The following is a 19935-nucleotide window of genomic DNA, read 5'->3' as shown; positions in this document are numbered from 1 at the left end:
TAGAGTAATCACTTAATAAATGCTTTTTGATTGTTCATAATAAATATTATGCTTATAATAATAATCAATTGGATAAACACAATACAACTTAAGTAAAATGAAGATGTAAATGAGCAATCTTAGCTGCTCACTATAGGGACTAATACAAATTTTATTGGGTTTTGTTTCAGACCTGAAAATTCATCTTCAGACTACAGATTATGGCAACTTTTTGAATGAAGAAACTGTCCCACTCACAGTTTCTACCATTGACAACAAAATGAGGGCAAAATTATGTAGAGATTTTGAGCATTTAAGAAACAACTCCCTGGAGCCACTAAGTACATTTTTCACATATATGACGTAAGTAAAAAGTTAGCTCTATATAGATCTTAGGCTGCTGTTTTCTTAACTGATCCCTCCTGGCTTTTTAAAAAGTGAGAAAATAGAGTAAATTCTATTACCTTTTCCACTGTTTATACATTTTAATATATAAATATTAGGAACAATCTGACTTAGCAAAAAAAAAAAAAAAAAAAAAAAAGCCTTGGATTTGGAGTCTTGGTCAGACAACTTCCTAAGTTTCCTTATATGTAAAATAAAAGTGTTGATACCATCACAGTTACTTATTTTAAGCTTCCTGAAATCAGTTTCATGAGTTTCATGGCACCTAGGTGATATCTAACACATATTAGATGGTGATAGAAATAATAATAAGTACTATTTGTTTATTATCTCCATTTTATAGATGAAAAAACTGAGACTGTTAGATTAAGTCCAGTGTCTGAGGTATGATTCAAATTTGGTTTTCTGATTCTAAGTTGAATGCTCCAGCAATTGCCCTATTTAGATGCCTCAGAAAGAGTCACATGGATTATTTACTATTACTTAGAATTCCAGTAAAAATTACAATGTGTTATATCTAAACAAAATGAATGATAACTATAATTTTTTGAGGAGTATCATGATACATGAAGAATTTGTAGTATTTCATGAACAATGTGTATTCTAATAATGGTGATGTTCTTGTGTCATCACATTGCCAAAGAAATCTGAAAATACCTGCCAAGATGATCATATAAAGTTTCTTTCATAGCTGATGCTTATGGCTGAGGTTATTTCCCAAATATTTTGACTGATATTGTTTTCTGACATTGTTGGCAGTGTCCTTTAAGGATAACTCAAGAATTCAGGTTGGTTCTGTGAGAAATAACCCTTTATTTGGATGGTTTTTGGACAGAGATCTGCCATTACCTTGTTGGTACTCCAAATATTTATAGAAATTATACAAACTTATTCTCAGTACTCTCTGCCTCCTCCTTTTTATTCGGTTACCATCACTATGGTTTCCATAGCTTCTGAGAACCTTGTCTCATTTTTAAAAATTTCTTTATTTTTAATATTTCATCTTTATTTTTATTTTTTAAATAGTATTTTGTTTTTCCAAATACACACAAAGATAGTTTTGAACATTCACTTTTGCAAAACCTTGTATTTCAGTTTTTTCTCCCTTCCCCCTCTCCCCAAGATAGCAAGCAAACTGATATGGGTTAAACATGTTAAGCACTCTTTTCTTGTCATACAGGTCCTCAATAATACATTTACATCGCTTTTCATATGTAAAGGATTGCTAACACATTGAAGAATGTTTCCATTGTATTTTGCATTATTTCAAAATGATTAGTTTGAAATTCTGTTCCTCTCTGCTTTGAAACTACATGATATCATTATAAGTATATTAAAAGGATGGACTTATATGATATACAAGTGTTATGAAATATTACTGTTCTATAAAAAACAATCGGCGCCTAGAGACACCAACATAACTCTCTGTCAATTGAAGTGAGCAGAACCAAAAGAACATTGCACATAGCAAGAATAAGATTATGTGATGATCAATTCTTTTTTAAAAAGTCAGTTGATGCTTTTTTTTTTTTTAATTGAAGCTTTTTATTTTTCAAAACATATATGTGGACAATTCTTTAACATTAGCCCATACAAAATCCTGTGTTCCAATTTTGCCCCCCTTTCCCCACATTCTCCTGTGGATAGCAAGTAGTCCAATATATGTTAAACATGGTAGAAATATATGTTAAATCCAATATATGCATACATATTTATACAATTATTGTGACACACAAGAGAAAAAGTGAAGCAAAATAAAATGCAAGCAAACAACAAAAATGCTATGTTGTGAACCACACTCTGATAGTTCTCTCTGGGTGTAGATGGCTCTCTTCATCACTGAACAACTGGAACTGGTTTGAATCATCTCATTGTTGAAGAGAGCCACGTCCATCAGATTTGATCGTCGTATAATCTTGTTGTTGCCATGTATAATGATCTCCTGGTTCTGCCCATTTCACTCACATCAGTTCATGTAAGTCTCTCCAGGACTCTCTGTATTCATCCTGCTGGTCATTTATTATAGAACAATAATATTCCATAACATTCAGATATCACAATTTATTCAGCCATTCTCCAACTAATGGGCATCTATTTAGTTTCCAGTTTCTAGTAAAAGGGCTGCCACAAACATTTTTGAACATGTAGGTCCCTTTCCCTCCTTTAAAATCTCTTTGGGATAAAAGTCCAGTAGAAACATTGCTGGGTCAAGGGTATGCACAGTTTGACAACTTTTTGAGCATAGTTCCAAATTGTTCTCTGGAATGGTTGAATCCAGTCACAACTCCACCAACAATGCATCAGTGTCCCAGTTTTCCCACATCTCCTCCAATATTCATCAGTATTTTTTCCTGTCATCTTAGTCAATCTAAGAGGTGTGTAGTGATATCCCAGAGTTGTCTAAATTTGCATTTCTCTGATCAATAGTGATTTAGAGTACCTTTTCATATGATTAGAAATAGTTTCAATTTCTTCATCTGAAAATTGTCTGTTACCTTTGACCATTTATCAATTGGAGAAGGGCTTGAATTCTTATAAATTTGAGTCAATTCTCTTTATATTTTAGAAATGAGGCCTTTATCAGAACTTTTGCATATAAAAATGTTTTCCCAATTTATTGCTTCCCTTCTAATCTTATCTGCCCTTGCCTCATTTTTAACTGAAAAGAATGCAACTATTAATCACGAGTTCTCTCTTCTCCCTTCTCAGCTCAAATCACTCAGATGTCTTCTGCTACTTTCTCACAAAACAATGTGGCTCTTCCCCTTGCTAAGGCAAACTTTTCCACATGTACAAATGACTGCATCTCATTTTGTTTTCTCCAGCAAATTACCACCTTTACCATCACGACTGACTAATTTATATTCAATCTATTCTTGTCTGATTGTTTCCCTGCTGCCTACAAACATACCCATGTCTCCTTAGCCTTCAAGAAACCCTCAGTTTTTAGTTTCATCTAACCCTGCTAGTTATATAGAAATATACACATATGAGAAAGAGAGAGAGAGACAAGGAGGGACTACAAGATGATGATGTAAGATGATGTAAGAGAGGTACATAGGAGATATCAAATAAGGCCTCTGGTAACTGTATTATATATTTATAAGGATTAGCAAGTTGTACATAATAGACTTGCAGTTTCATGTGCAAATATCTTTTATTATACTATGTTATGGAAATGTATTTTTAAAAAACGACTAACCAAATGAATATGTAAATACATAAAAGACTTGTGTGGATTTGGAGAGTTGGAGAAGAGGCAGGAATATGTTCTAAGTATAGGTAGCAACCAGTATAAAAAGAAGAAATAATGAGTGTTAAGAATGAGGAAGAGTAAGAGAACTTGTTTGGCTGTACTACAATGTTCCTGGAGAATAGTAAAAGAGTAACAAGTTTGGAAAGATAGCTATTGTGAATGACTTTAAAAGCCAAACAGGAGTTTATATATTTATATTTGATCTTAGAGATAATAAGGAGCTACTAGAGTTTACTAAGCAGTAAAGTAACATGATCAGATTTATGTCTTAAGAATATAATTTTGGCAGCTTTGTGAAGAATATATTGGAGAAAGAAGATATTTAAAAGCAGAAAGATCAAATTGAAAGCTAATAAAATAGTTCAGGCCAAAGGGTGATAAATGGCTTAATTTAGGGAAAGTAAATGTGAATAGAGAGAAGAATACAGATATGAGGAAGGAAATAATATTTTACAAGAGATGGGATATGTGAAGTGGATAAGAGTGAGGAATCTATATTGTACACAGCAACAGCAAGATTATACAATGAAGTCAGCAAAGAGATTTGAGCTGGACAAATAGGTCTGCAAACCAGCTATATATAAAAAATTCAATTTTATTCATGTGAGCTGAGGAAATCACCAAGTAAAATAGGAGAGAGAAAAGGATCCAGAGCAACATCTTGGGGAACATACATGGTAAGTGGGTATAACTTGAATGAAGATCCAGCAAAGGAGGCTGACAAATACAGATAGGCAGCATGTGTTTCAGGATACAATGATCAATTCTGATGGACGTGGCTCTTCAATAATGAGATGATTCAGATCATTTCCAATGGTCTTGTGATGAAGAGAGCCATCTATATCCAGAGAGAGAACTGTGGCAACTAAGTGTGGTTCACAACATAGCATTTTCACTCATTTTATTGTTGTTTGCTTGCATTTTTTTTCTCATTTGATTTGATTTTTCGTGTGCAGCAAATATGTATATATATATTGGGTTTAACATATACTGCTACCCTATCTAACAAATAAAATTATAATAATATATTCTTGCTTTTATTCTACAATCTTCCAAAACAATCTTTGCTTTAAAACCTCTAGTGACAAGGAACTTATTCTCTCCAGAGACAGCCCTTTCCACTTTGTGATAGCTCTAATTGTAGGGAATGTTTTTCTTACATTAACCTCAGATCTATAATTTCTATCTGTTACCCCTAATTCTACTCTCAGAGTCAAGAATAAATTTAATCCCTTTTCCATAAAACAGTTCTTTATATCCTTAAATTCTTAAAAAATATATCACCATCACCATACAGCTGTTAATTAATGAAACTCATGTGAGTTGATGAAGGCATGAGAGAGCACAAAGAGAGAAGAAAAGAGGGCCTAAGACAGGGCTTTTATATATACATAACTAGTTGTGTTCTCCATAATGACTCAGCAAAGGAGATTATAAGGAACTACCCAAAAGATAGAAAGAGAACCAAGAAAGAACAGGATTAAGAAAACCGAAAGAGGAAAGAGCACTCGGAAGACAACAGAGTCAACAACTTTAAATGTTACAAAGAAGTGAAGAACTGAGTAAAAAACAATAAATGGTCAATCAGAAAATCCTTGGTCACTTTGGAGTGAGCTATTTCAATTGAATGATGAAATTAAAAATCAGATTACAGATGACAGGAGTGGAAGGAGAGAAAGAGAATGCTATAGAAAGGGAGAGCTTTTCTAAGGAATTTGGCTGAAAAAAGTGAGGAGAAATGTAAGTTACAAAAATGTTAGGACCTAATGGGCTTTTTCAGGATAGGGAAGAGTTGAGTGAGTTTACAAGTAGCAGCAAAAGGCAATATTAGAGATTAATACTAGTCTTTTCTTAGATAACTATTCATTGGGAGGTTTTCCTTATATCAAGCAAATTTGCTTCTTTATAGGTTCCATCTAGTTCTCTCTCTAGTTTTGCCTTCTGAGGTAGGTGAGTGCTCTTTAAACACCCAAATACAGCTCTCCTATTCCCTCTTTTCTTCTCCAAAGTGAACATTCCCTGTTCATTATCCTGACTGAGCTCCTTGGGACTCTCCAATTTATCAATGTCAATGAACTGAATTCTTTCAGGGATACTTTTATGGGTCTTTGGAAGTCATTATTATGCATATATTTAACATTCACTCTCCAACTCAGGTGCAGTTATATGATTGATAATGTGATTCTGCTGATCAATGGTGTGCTACAAAAGAAATCTGTCAAGGATATTCTTAAGAAGTGTCACCCCCTGGGAAGATTTTTGGAAATGGAAGCTGTCAACATAGTAGAGACACCCTCAGATCTGTTCGATGCTGTTCTGGTTGAAACACCTTTGGGTAAGCAAGTGTATATAATGCTTGACTTAGCTAAAGATTTCTTTTTTTTTTTCTTTTTTTTTTTTTTTAGGCTGGGGTTAAGTGACTTGCCCCAGGTCACACAGCTAGGAAGTGTTAAGTGTCTGAGACCAGATTTGAACTCCTTTGGTCCTCCTGAATTCTGGGCTGGTGCTCTATCCACTGCGCCACCTAGCTGTCCCAGCTATAGATTTTAAAATACAGACAATATCATTGAAATCCATACCTTACTTTTTCATATTTGATTAGTTAATAAATTAGACTGTATGACAGGTGAATTCCAGTATTTTCTATTTTTAGGGAGGACTTTATATCACCGGTTTCTTAACCTTTTATTAAAACTTTATATCTATAAAAATCACATACAAGTATATTATACATTATATAAATATATGTTAAGTATAGATATGTGTGTTTATGTATGTGTCTGTGTGTATATGATAATGTAGTCTTTATGAATGAGAACTTTAGAGTTTCTGAAAAATGACCTGAAAGAATATTTTTGTCATATTTTACACTGAGTTATAATTAATGTTGCTAACAGCAGTTTTAATCAATTCAATGCTAACGGGATACTTTTGTAAGTATTATTCATTTAACATTTGTTAGGAAAAGTGAACAGTGATAGTTTTCTATGAAGATTGCTCACCAATGTGGCCAATTTCTGTTACAAAAACTAAAAGAGGGTAACTATTATAACAATTAACGTTCACTTAATTTCATAGTGCACTATAGATTATTCCTTTAGCATCCCATTCTTCCTCTGAATTAGAGTTATAGTCGTGGAGTCAAAAGCAATATTTAAGATCAAAGCCTTTTCAATATTGTCTTATGAAAATCTTGTCTTCTTCCCCTGAAGCACTAGATAGACAAATTATATTCTTGCTTTTATTCTACAATCTTCCAATACAGTCTTTGCTTTAAAACCTCTAGTGACAAGGAACCTATTCTCTCCAGAGACAGCCCTTTCCACTTTGTGATAGCTCTAATTGTAGGGAATGTTTTTCTTACATTAACCTCAGATCTATAATTTCTATCTGTTACCCCTAATTCTACTCTCAGAGTCAAGAATAAATTTAATCCCTTTTCCATAAAACAGTTCTTTATATCCTTAAATTCTTAAAAATATATCCTTATATTCATGTCTTCATCATTCATCTCTTTTCTGTGTTAAACATTTCCGTTTCCCTCAAACCATCCTCATGCCATGTGCTCTAAACCTTTCATCATCCTATTTTACAAGTGCTCCAGCATGGCCTGGAAGGAGACATGCGCCGAGCAGCTAGTGCCATAGTAGCTAGAGTGCAGGGCCTAAAGTCAGGAAGACTCATTTCCCTTAGTTCAAATCCAGCTTTAGACACGTACTAGCTGTATAACCCTGGGTAAGTTACACTTGCACTGCTTGTCTCAGTTGTTTTATTTATAAAATGAACTTGAAAAGGAAATGGCAACTCACACCAGTACCTTTTCCAAGAATACCCCAAATGGGATCAAAAAGAATCAGGCACAATTGAAATAACAATCCATTTTTGTAGATGAATAGGAAAAGGATTGACAAGACTCTTAGGTGCCTTTTTACCTTAAGAATAGCCTAACTTTCCCCTCTCACAGAAGCTGAGGTTGAAAAAAGACATACTACAACGATCAATCTTTAAATCTTTATTCTAGCTAGAGTAAAAGGTATTACAAAAAAAAAAAAAAGAGAGGCGGGGGACAATTCTTGTGTCTCCTCAACAAACTGTACCCTACCCCCACCTTCACTATCTGCTCTTGAGTCTCTTAATCAACAAAGTATTTCTTAAATATTCACCAGATAATGCAGTGAATAGAGTGCAGTACCTGTAATTAGGAAGACCTTAATTCAAATATAATCTCAAACACCTACTAGTTGTATTGATTCTAAGCAAGTCAATTTCTATTTGCCTCAGTTTTTTCATCTGTAAAATGGAGGTAATAATAGCACCTCCCACCCAGAATAGTGAGAATCAAATGAGATAATTATAAAGCACTTAGCACAATGCCAGCTACAAAGTAAGCACTACATATTAATTATTATTTATTTTATGCTCTATTCTAGAAAGATATTAAACATCAAGATTGGAATAGAGACTGGATCTATGATTTCATTTCTATATAGGATTCCTGGGTGACAAAGCTCCTATTAATACAGGCTTTTTTATTGTAATTAATAGTCTTAAGAGTATTGCTTAGGACAACAATAAACAACTTGTAAAAGATCAAATAGCCACTATTTATCAAACTTGCCTAAGTTTTCCTAGTTTTGAGGCCAGATTTCATCTGATTATGCCATACTGTGATATGCAGAATATGAAAGATTTCTGATCTCCACGAGTTTATTGTGATTGTGAGATAAAATATGCATTGGAAATTAGTTAATAGTCAAAGGAAGCATAATTGTCAAATGAGTACAAAAATTATAAAGGCTTTAGGACTTTAGAGGAAGAGGGACATTACTATGGGCTGAAGTAATTAAGAAAAGCCTCATGGGAGAGAAAGAATTGTATATATAACATCTATATATCAGGCACTGTACTAAATGCTGATTAAAAATATGCCATTTGATTATTTTTTTTTCTTTTTTTTTTTTTAACTGAGGTAATGGAGGTTAATGACTTGCCCAGGATCACACAGCTAGGAAGTGTTAAGTGTCTGAGATCAGAGTTGAACTCACGTCCTCCTGATTTCAGGGTTGCAGCTCTATCCCCTGTGCCACCTAGCTGCCCCTCTATTTTATTCTTACAATGACTCTGAGAAATGATTGCTGTTGAGATACCCATTTATAATTGAGGAAAGTGAGATAGATGTTAAGTGACTTGCCTAGTGTTACATAGCTTGTTGTTACCTGAGGTCACATTTGAACTCAGATCTTTTTGACTCTAACCACTGTACTCCCTAGCTACTTTATGAAGAAATGGGACTTAGTTATACTTTGAAAATATGTACAATTGTGCAAGAGTAGTACTGAATAAGGAGATAAGACCTGGGTTCTGATTCTCTTTGTCAACAGATGTCCTTAAGCAAATCCCACCAGCTCTCCATTTCATTTTCAAATAAGAGTCATGCACAAGGTAACCTCTAACATTCCTTATGTCTCTGAAGATTCATTGATTTATGACTATTGCTTTAGGAAAGGATAATGCATTCCAGTAGAATTCAGCATGAGCAAACAGCCTCAGATTAGCATCAGAAATAAGTGATATATCATTGATTAATACTAAGTCAGTATCAGTCACATTTATTGATATAAGCATGGTCAAATGTGTACCATGAATTAATCCCGTGACCATCTCTGTTTTCAGCTCCTTTCTTTCAAGACTGCATGTCTGAAAATACCCTTAATGAAGTGAACATTGAAATAATGCGTAATAAACTCTACAAGGTAAATACTTCTATAACATGCTATATTTTGTAGTAGAAAATGCCTAAAAATTGTTTTACAGTAAGTTATAAAGAGAAAAGTTACCATGATGCTGAGTCAATCAATCCCCACAACTACATATACCATGTCCCTTTATGCCCCAAGTTGCAAGGTATAAACCACAAACATTTCAATTCAAGGAGATTAAGCGTTGACATAGGTAAGTTTATGCTGCTGTTATAGATTGTTGAATGATTCAAAGAAATCATGAAACATGATCTCTTGCCTTCTAAATGTTTATCAGTTTGAATCACCTTACTCATACATTCCCATATATAGCTGATGGCACATAGCTGGAAATCTATGACTATCAATCCTGGGCTTCCTTCAGGACTCAGCTTTGTCATATCCTCTGCAAGCACCTACTCATCTTCCCAAATCCTAGTATTCTTCTTCCTCCACCCCAATTTATTTTTTTTATATACATATTTCCTCTCAATATATTATAAGCTCCTTTCATTTTTACTTTGTACTTCAGGAGAGGCATATATGGTATATAGGCTAGAAGTGGCTTTGTAGACAGAAAGACTTGGTTGTCCTACCTTTCACACTTCCGGTCTATCTGACCTTAAACAAGTCACTGAACCTAACTTCTAATCAGTTCTTTAAAGCCAAGCTGCTATATTAATAGCAGGAATTTCCCAGGAGTTTCCTTATCCAGGAGTTCCCTGCACTAATAAAATTACAAATCAACTTGCCATATAGGGGAAGGGTAGGGAAAGGAGGGGAAAACTTGGAACAGAAGGTTTTGCAAGGGTCAATGTTGAAAAATTACCCATGTAGTGGATATCTTCAACATAAAGAAGATCCAACTCACTTCCAGTTGATCAATGATGGACAGAAATAACTACACCCAGAGAAGGAACACTGGGAAGTGAATGTAAATTGTTAGCACTACTGTCTATCTACCCAGGTTACTTATGCCTTCGGAATCTAATACTTAAAGTGCAACAAGAAAATTGGATTTACACACATATATTGTATCTAGGTTATATTGTAACATATGTAAAATGTATGGGATTGCCTGTCATCGGGGGGGAGAGAGTAGAGGGGGGGGATAATTTGGAAAAATGAATACAAGGGATAATATTATAAAAAAAAATTACTCATGCATATATACTGTGGGAAAAAAATTCTAAATAAAAAAAAAAAAGAAAAGAAAAATTACCCATGCATATGTTTTATAAATAAAAAGCTTTAATTAAAAAAATTACAAATCAAGTCCTTTTATTATCAAATTAGGAATGGCATTTTTTATAGGCTGAGCAAAAAATATTTTTTCTTGTCCAGTCAATAGAAATAATGGATCTTTCATATCACAATTTTTTTTAATTTAATTTTTTTATTAAATCTTTTTATTTTCAAAATATATATACAGATAATTTTTCAACATTGACCCTTGCAAAACCTTGTGTTTCAAATTCCCCCCTCTTCCCCTAAATGGCAAATAATCCAATATATGTTAAACATGTTAAATTATGTTAAATCCAGTATACCAAATCATAATTTAACAGATTTCAAAATATACATCTCAAAATATAGGCAGATATACATGTACATGTAACCCTTGACTTTGTGGAAATCTGAGTATCTGAATTTCCCCTGACAAGTTTCTTTTCTATAAAGATACACAAAGGAAACATCCCAGAGGCCATAGCTCCCATTGGAATATTCTCCTAATAGTAATTAGGAAAACATTCTCCTTTTGTCTCTGCCAGGTACATGGGACACTTTAAATATATTCAATATATGGTCAAGTCATATCAACTTGTTCATTTCCTATGGACCCTATTACAGAAGAGACTACAATTTTGGGGGGGGTGACAAATGCGTACCTAAGGGAACTGGAATGATTCACAATATCACAAATCTAAGTTGTGTGACATAGATGATGAGTATAGATTGTATTTAGTTCTGCCTTCTCTTTGCTATTGTTTTTACTAACATTGTGTGAGTTGATCAGAACATAATCTATACAAAATTTCCCCAGGGTAAAAGGATGTAATTCCCATTGCAACATTTAGTAACTAATGGTAAGTTAAGCATTTAACTTTTTTAAAGGAAAGAATATTTATTTTATTGTCATACAATTTTTTTTTTAAAGTCATACCTTGAGGCTTTCTACAAATTTTGCAAAGAACACGGTGATGTCACAGCAGAAGTAATGTGTCCCATTCTTGAGGTAAGAAACAGGTCATTTAAAAAAATACAATATGTGCCTAGTTATTTTTCAGTTATTTTAAAGGATTTTTTTTTTCACCTATTTCTCATCTAGATGATTCCTTTTTTTTTTTTTTTTTTTTACCATTTAAGCCAACACTAGGCAGTTATTTGTTTACATAGCATAAAACAGGATAGTCTACTAGAAAAGCTATTAGAACGTTTCCCTTCCTTTCTCATCAAATCTTGTTGTAGACTTTGATTCACTTCATGGCATAATTACCTTGTTGCCTCAGAATGTAATAAAGTTATTCTTTGTAGGTTATCTATTTTAAATTCCTTCCATCTTTCTGTCTTTTCTCCTTCCCTTTTTTCCTTCTTCCCTTCTAATGTATGTGTATACACACACACACAACATAATTCTATATATATATATATTTTCTTCTATATATATGGTTATGTGCAGGACAATTTACACGCATGTGTGCTTATAGGCATGTGTATATTTCATAAATACATGAGAATGCATATAATAATAGATGCATATACATGTATCTATATAAATGTGGAAATAGATATGTCAACACAATTATAGAACTTTGCATTTCTGTTAAATTTCTCCTTAGACTGACACCTGGTTCTGTCATTAATATATTCATTATACCAAATACTTCACTATCTTTTAAGTTTTTGACAGTCACTCAATATCTCTATCCTTCAACTAACTCATTTGCAAAATGTGACTTATACATTACATTTATCATAGAGTTGATATAGAGATCAAACATAATACTGAAAAACACTGCATAAGTTGAAGTTCTAATAATTTTCTTTTCCTTCCTTCCTTCCTTCCTTCCTTCCTTCCTTCCTTCCTTCCTTCCTTCCTTCCTTCCTTCCTTCCTTCCTTCCTTTCTTTCTTTCTTCCTTCCTTCCTTCCTTCCTTCCTTCCTTCCTTCCTTCCTTCCTTCCTTCCTTCCTTCCTTCCTTCCTTTCTTTCTTTCTTTCTGCTGAGGCAATTGAGGTTAAGTGACTTGCCCGGGGTCACACAGCTAGAAGTATGGAAGCCAGCACTCTACCCACTGCGTCATCTAGGTGGCCCCTAATAATATACTATTTCACATACAATTCAATTCAGACATGTTATTTGATGTTTAAGTCTTTGCAACTTGACCTCTTCCTACCTCTCCCAATTTTCTACTTCCCTCAATATACTCCATGATCCTTAAGAACAACACTTAATTTCCCATCTTTTTATGAGCTGTTCCATATGCTTTGAATTCTGGCCTCTCATGTCCACTTCCTGGCTTCCCTGGTTTCCTTCAAGACTTAATTCAAATCTCATCTTTGCAGGTGGTCTTTCCTAGTGGCCCTTACCTCTTTTCCCACTCTTCCTGCCCTCAACACATGCACAATCAGAGCATTCCCTCTCAGATAACCTTACATTTATACTTTGTAAATCTGGCACATAAATAAGTTGTTGCATATTATCACCCTCATTATAATGTGTTTGCTGAAGATAAGGAATTGTCCTTTTGCCTTTTCTTGCATTCTTAGTTCTTGGCATATAGAAAATGGTTAATAAACACTTATTAACTTAATGGCCATTGTCTCATTTAAACAACAAAATAAATATTCAGTGTTGTCAACATATAACTAGAGATGAATTAGTTGATATAGCATCCAATAAACTGAATATGATACTAGTGTTAATATCAAGTTTTATATTATTAGTTTTCACAATTGTAACTTTAATTTAAACAAATGTTCTAATATGCAAGGATAAGATCAAGTTTATCTTAGGCATGTACCTTCAAGCATACTATGCTTGAACCTCTTTCTTACTGTTGGAATTGTCCGTGTGGCTTATAAGGAAATAGTAATAAAATAAATACATGGCTTCGGGAAGTATTTTTAATATATTTTCATTAGACTATTTTGTTAACAATAATAAGGCTAAGGTTCTGGAATAAACCTTGTTACGTTTTGCTTTGTTTATGGCCTTAGACTTTACTCTTCTACATCTATTATAGGTGCCCTTAAATAATTACAAGGGATCACGATATGAGAGCAGACCTGCATTTACACAAATTGATAATGACTGCACAAAAATAACTGATTCTTGAGTTAGAAATCTTATCTTCATAAATGTAGAATAATTTGTTGCTATTGCATTTGTAGAATTCATATGGTGCACTATAGAATTACTTAAGTCAGTGATTTTTAAGCACTGCTATTTCTAAGTAGAAGAATGCTGTCAGGGGGGAATAATATCATTAGCTTCATACAGGCCTATGGAGGTGCCCATAGTCTTTCTCCTTGATCTCATTATATTTCAGAATTTTAAAGAATACTGGGTATCATCTAATAAGAGACAGTCTCCCAAGTGCTGCCCAAATCAGATAAAAATGAAATTGTTTGACCATAGAATAACAAAACAAATAAAAATACAACATAAATAATGTCAATTTGTGGTTTTCTAAATCGATACGAAGCCCCTGGGATCATTTCTATTTGAATTCGATATCACTACTCTAGTGCACACGTGTCATTTGCCTATCAACATTTCCTAGATTTTTTCCAAAAGTTTTTTTTATCCTAAATATCCTATGATCTAACTCCTTTCTTTATATTCCCAAGCATTCCCCCATAGAAAATCAATAAAAGAAGATCATTCCTGTCCACTAGAGTCAGCCAATGCTCCCAAGTAGATAACTCCGAATTCATGATGTTTTCATGATCTCATGAAAGTTATCACTAAGCTCCTTCAGCAACATCATGAATTGGCAGCCATATCCAATTCATCAGTTATTTTATTATTAATGGGAAACTGTGCTAAACCTTACAAAGACAAAACTAAAACTCATACAAGGAATTTACAATCTTACATTTATACAAAACTTATTGATAAGGCCTTAAAGTGTGTGGGGAAAATCTGTAGTGACATAGAGAGTGGAAACAAATTGCAAATTACAGTGGGGAAATGGGAACAGTCAAAGAGATCATTGTTGAGAGCTGATACACTGAAGTCCATCACCTAAATTTATTATTCTCTATGCTGGTCCTCCCAACACAGGGCAATTCTTTGGGAAGGGAAGAGAATGAAATAAGCATTTTTTAAAGTGTCAGGTACTGTGCTAAGCACTTTATAAAATAATACCATAATATTATCTTCTCCCTATTTTATAGTTGAGGAAACTGGCAGAGGTTAAGTGACTTATTCAAGAGTCACATGGTTAGTCTATGTCCAAATATGAACTCAGATACTCCTGAGCACTCCATCCACTATATTACCTTGCTACTTTGGTACAGAAAAAGGTTAAAGAAATTCAAAATGATAATATCTACTATAATAGTTACTTTATATAGTGCTTTAAGGTTTATAATTTGTAAAGATGTGGATACATCTTAATCAAGTGCAGATAAAAAAGGTAATCAGATTGCCTCAGAAATGGATTTGCCTCATTTTAATCCCAACATCTGCCAAAGTATTTAACAGATGATTAGCTCTCTCTATAATCTTGTGTTTTATAAATTCAGTTTGAGGCTGACAGGCGAGCTTTTATCATCACACTTAATTCCTTTGGCACGGAGTTGAGCAAAGAAGACCGAGAGACACTGTATCCAATCTGTGGTAAACTGTATCCAGAAGGATTGCGCCTGTTAGCTCAAGTAGAAGATTATGAGCAAATGAAGATTGTGGCTGAAAACTATTTAGTAAGTGACTTTCAGACCTTCTTTTCTCACAATGGGATTCATTATTCCTATTAATTATTGTTTAAAAACATATTCATGTGTAATGGAAACGGATGAACAGGGCATCAGGATGGTTGGCTGATGCAGTTGTCCATGTGGAAGCGCCTGAAGAGATGACTTCCAGAGGAGAATGCCTTGGAAAGATTTGGAGCATACACAGACTTTCTGTAGCTTTCAGGAAGTTATGCTTGTAAAATACTCCATTCTTAATCTTCTGCTGGCTTGCTCTCTTAGCCTTTCAAAGTTCATGAGATCTTAGACATTTTCTTTCTCCTTTACCTAAAATGAAAGAAAGAACAAATGCTGAGATGAATGCCGAGACCATATTCTTGATGTACATGTTGGTTTTGGATAGACATGATCTGAGACCTCTGTCGTCAGAGCATTATCCTTCTGTCACTGGAATTCAGTAATATGAAAAGGAGTCAGAATAAAAAACCTGATTATGATTGACAGGTGCCTTTTTGAAAGTCCCCAATCCTAACTAGGGAGCCAATGAAGAGTTTCCTCTTCATCATATGATTAGTGGACCAGAATATTAATCTATACTCTGAAGTCCTCTCTGTGCATGCTCATAAGGACTAGACTCACTGGCCATTCCTCCATCATACATTAAATATACTTATCCTAAGCTACAACAATCACATTCTATAATCTTTTTAGGGAAATCAAAAATAGCCAGAGCTACCAATATTGTTGTTCTCTGATAGAATGTAAGATTCTTTTTTTAAAAAAAATTAAAATCACTTTATTCAAATCCCTTAAACAAAGACATGTTACTAAGTAATGATCACTAAAGGTAGCTCTATCAACACAAAAGTGGTCATTTGGAAGAAGGCAAATAGAATGATGGATTAGGATGTGCAATCATCTTAGCGCATAACCAACATACAATCACATTACTCTCTTCCTGACTCCTGGATTCTTTTCTTTTAATTCCTCCTCCTTTGAGTTAAATAGGATCATGTACTAATGCTTATAAGAGTCAGAAGAAATCTTAGAGACCATTTAGTCAAATCCACTAATAGTACAGATGAGAAAATTGAGGCCTAAGAGCACAAGGTGCTTAAGTGGCAGGTAATAACTGGAAAAACAAAAAGGGTAATGGCATTCTTTAGACTTCAAGTCCTATATTTTCATTCTAGATAGTCTAGGAAAGTTTCTCCTTTTGGTCTTTTCTAGCTAAAATCTTTATTTTTAAAGATCTATCCTATAGGTTAGGCTGTCCAAAATAAAGGCAAGTCATTTTATTTCTCAGGGTCTGTTTTTTCATCTATAAAATGAGACAGGAGATCTTTTAAGATCTCTCTTAGAGCTGTTAACCTGTTGTACTATCATATATGTTCTGTAATTTACATTATAGTGACTATTATCCTATAAAATGTAATCTTCTTGAGGGAAGAGATTACCACTGTTTTATAGTTGTATATCATTACCTAGCACAGTGTCTTGGCTCATAGTAATTAATCATTTAAGAGTAATATATAAGACTATGTAATGACATAAGCAATGGAAACAAATAACTAATTATGGCATTAAAAATGGACTCTTTGTGGATTGTTTTGTTAGGAACAATGCCCAGAATGTTTAAAAAATGCTTTCAAAAATATTTCTACCCCCAAACCCAATCATTTTTAATTAAGTTTTTATCTCCAAAGAATGTTTGTTTAATTGTTTCATAAAGAAATTAGCCTTTGATCCAGCAGCGTTTCTATTGGGTCTGTTTCCCAAAGAGATCGTAAAAAAGGGAAAAGAACCCACATGTGCAAAAATGTTTGTAGCAGCCCTTTTTGTAGTGGCAAAGAACTAGAAATTGAATAGATGCCCATATGTTGGAATGGATGAATGTGATATGTGAATGGTATTGTGAGCTACATTGAGTTCCCATAGTCCTCTTTCTGAAAGCAGATATCTCCATCACAAGTCTACTGGAATTGTTCTGAATCACCTCATTGCTGAAAAGAGCCATATCTATCAGAATTGATCCGTTACATAATCTTGTTGTCACAACATAATATTTTTACTTTTTTGCTGTTTGTTTTTTCCTTTGTTGTGTTTTTCCTTCTTTTGATCTGATTTTTCTTGCTCAGCATGATGAATATGGAAACATGTTTAGAAGAATTATACATGTTTAATCTATAGTGGACTACTTGTTGTCTAGAGGAGGGGGAGGAAATGAGGGAGAGAGAAAAAATTGGAACACAAGATTTTGCAAGGTTGAAAACTATCTTTGCGTGTATTGTAAAAAATAAAAAGCTATTATATAAAAATAAAATTTATATACTTTGAAAAAAAAAATTTCCAATGGGTACCCAAAATACTTTTGGTATGTGATTGGGCTGTGGATAGTGTATTCTAGTTACAAGTATAGAACATAATTCCTCCTTTTTTCCTCTACCACATGATTTTTGCCCATACCCTTCTGTAAGTCATCTATGTACAATTTACTTAGGAGTCTACCTTTTTGGGAAGTCCTCACCAATATTTCTCTTTGTGCTTTTTAAGGAATACAAGCCCTTGTTTGAAGCTGTTGGTGAAGGTCCTGAAGGAAAGTCATTGGAAGATGTATTTTATGAACATGAGGTAAGAGACTATAAATCAGAAGTTATTCTAATATAACTCATGATTTAAACTTACATCTTTTAACTCAAAGAACATCTATTTAACCTTTTCAATATCACACACTTTGGTTATCATCAGTTTAAATGCACATAGGCAGAAAAAAAATGTATATATTTGTATCCAGTTTATCTCTTAGTATGTTATAAATGTAAAGTTTTTACCATATGGGTTGATTTTCTTTATTTTTTTCCCCCCTTTGCCAGGTAAAACTGAATGTACTGACCTTCAACAGGCAGTTCCACTATGGAGTATTTTATGCTTATATAAAACTGAAGGAACAAGAGATGAGAAATATTGTATGGATTGCTGAATGTATTTCACAAAGACATCGAACAAAAATTAACAATTATATTCCTATTTTGTAATTGAGTGGGACAAACAAGGTTAGAAAATCAACTAAGACAAATGTGGCTCTTGTGAAAAATGGTAATGGGTATTTTGCTATATGCTCTGGGCTACACAAAAATAAACAAAACTTTATCTTACCATGTAATCAGATTTGTTATTAAACCTTATAAATTAACACCACAATAATAGGTCAATTATTTCTTTCTCTAGTAGAATTAAATTATTATTTATACATTTATAGCTCCTAGTACAATAGGCATGAGGCACTAATTTTAAGTTATTCTAAAATCAATTGTAATTTATTATGCTTATTTTATATTCTAAATGTCTTTCTTTCTAAATATTTTTATATTCTATTCTCCCCATCCTCCCAGTCATTCACAGAAAGAATTTTTGATCCTGACTTTACCTTTCCCTTCCCACCTCCCCATGCTCCAAATCTCTGGGTATTCAATTTTTCTGTTCTTTTAAATTTTTTCTTTTTAAATTTTAAATTTACTTCCCTGAGCTTGTATATCTCTTGAAAAGGCAAGGGCTCATAATGCCTTCATGGCAGCCACTAATAAGCATTATCTTAGCATATATGGGCTTTTGTATGAATGCTGATTTGTTGTTTTGGGACAGCAATACAACTTAGAATTTAATTTTGCTTTAATAAAAACATGCTAATATTTATTAAGTCTTTTCAACCCAGATCTCACCAATGTAACACATCTGCACATATACTGGCCACCAATGAAGATGTCAGCCCTTTCACATTCTTATCTAGGATTTTTCAAAGATTTCTCTTAGATAATCTACTCCATATACTAAGAGACAAATAGAAGGAGAAAGAAGAAAGACAACAACAATAATAATATCCTTCTCTTCCTTATGGATGTCATCAGCATAAAAACTCAAACTATCTTTTCACTTTTTTTCCTCACTATATAACAACCACTTCCTTTTTCTCAATCTGTCATTTATAATGTATATCTCTATTTTTTCCTATCATTTTTTAAAAAATATTCATATATTGAGAAAAATGCATCTTTGATTCGAGAAAGAAGGCAAAAGACTAATTGTATTGTACTATTCCTTCAGCTGAATAAATCACTGAACCTTAATTCTGCAGTGCAGGGTTTCCCTGTGAATATGTCTATATAAGTATGAAATCCTATGAAAAGGGAAAGGAATTTTGGGGTAAGGGGATCATCGTTTTTAAAAGTGAAAGAGGTCATCCATGACTCATTGAGAGGAGTGAATTTTTTCTCCAAAAAAAAAACTGAAATAAATTCAATGTTGGTATCATGAAAAGAAGGAAGATGTTGCTTATGTGTGACAGGGGATAGAGATTTTTGTCTTAATTAAAGGTTTGAAAACCAGGATACCTAGGGAATAAATACAAATTTATAAAATTAAAAGCCATATCTCTAGTAGACTAGTGGTCAAAAGACCACTTTGAGAACAAACAGTTCTCAAAGAAAGTATTACAAATTGTCCACATTCATATGAATGATTATTCTGAATTAATAATAATAGAAAGGAAAATCAAAACACTGATGAAAGATGGAAATAATCCATGTTGAACTGCAAAAATATGGTTATACTATTAGTGGAGCTCTAAATCGGTGAACTCAT

The 19935-nt window shown here is 33.4% G+C and overlaps 1 protein-coding gene across 1 annotated transcript in view; it reads left to right on the top strand.

Annotated features, from left to right (window-relative positions):
* The window catches only part of ATP6V0D2 (ATPase H+ transporting V0 subunit d2), a 40252-nt gene extending 21802 nt beyond the window's left edge, over positions 1 to 18450 (top strand). Inside the window, exons 2-8 of the mRNA XM_074270222.1 lie at positions 171 to 342; positions 5797 to 5975; positions 9314 to 9393; positions 11537 to 11614; positions 15130 to 15306; positions 17851 to 17928; positions 18171 to 18450. Of these exons, the coding sequence (XP_074126323.1) occupies positions 171 to 342; positions 5797 to 5975; positions 9314 to 9393; positions 11537 to 11614; positions 15130 to 15306; positions 17851 to 17928; positions 18171 to 18332 (926 nt within the window). The 3' untranslated portion in view covers positions 18333 to 18450. The remainder of the gene's footprint in view (positions 1 to 170; positions 343 to 5796; positions 5976 to 9313; positions 9394 to 11536; positions 11615 to 15129; positions 15307 to 17850; positions 17929 to 18170) is intronic.
* Positions 18451 to 19935: the final 1485 nt, after the last annotated feature.

This window comes from Sminthopsis crassicaudata, chromosome 1, assembly GCF_048593235.1.
Source record: "Sminthopsis crassicaudata isolate SCR6 chromosome 1, ASM4859323v1, whole genome shotgun sequence".
Lineage (NCBI taxonomy): Eukaryota > Metazoa > Chordata > Mammalia > Dasyuromorphia > Dasyuridae > Sminthopsis > Sminthopsis crassicaudata.
Note: the sequence above shows the minus strand (reverse complement) of the source record. Positions and strands in the feature narration are given on the sequence as shown.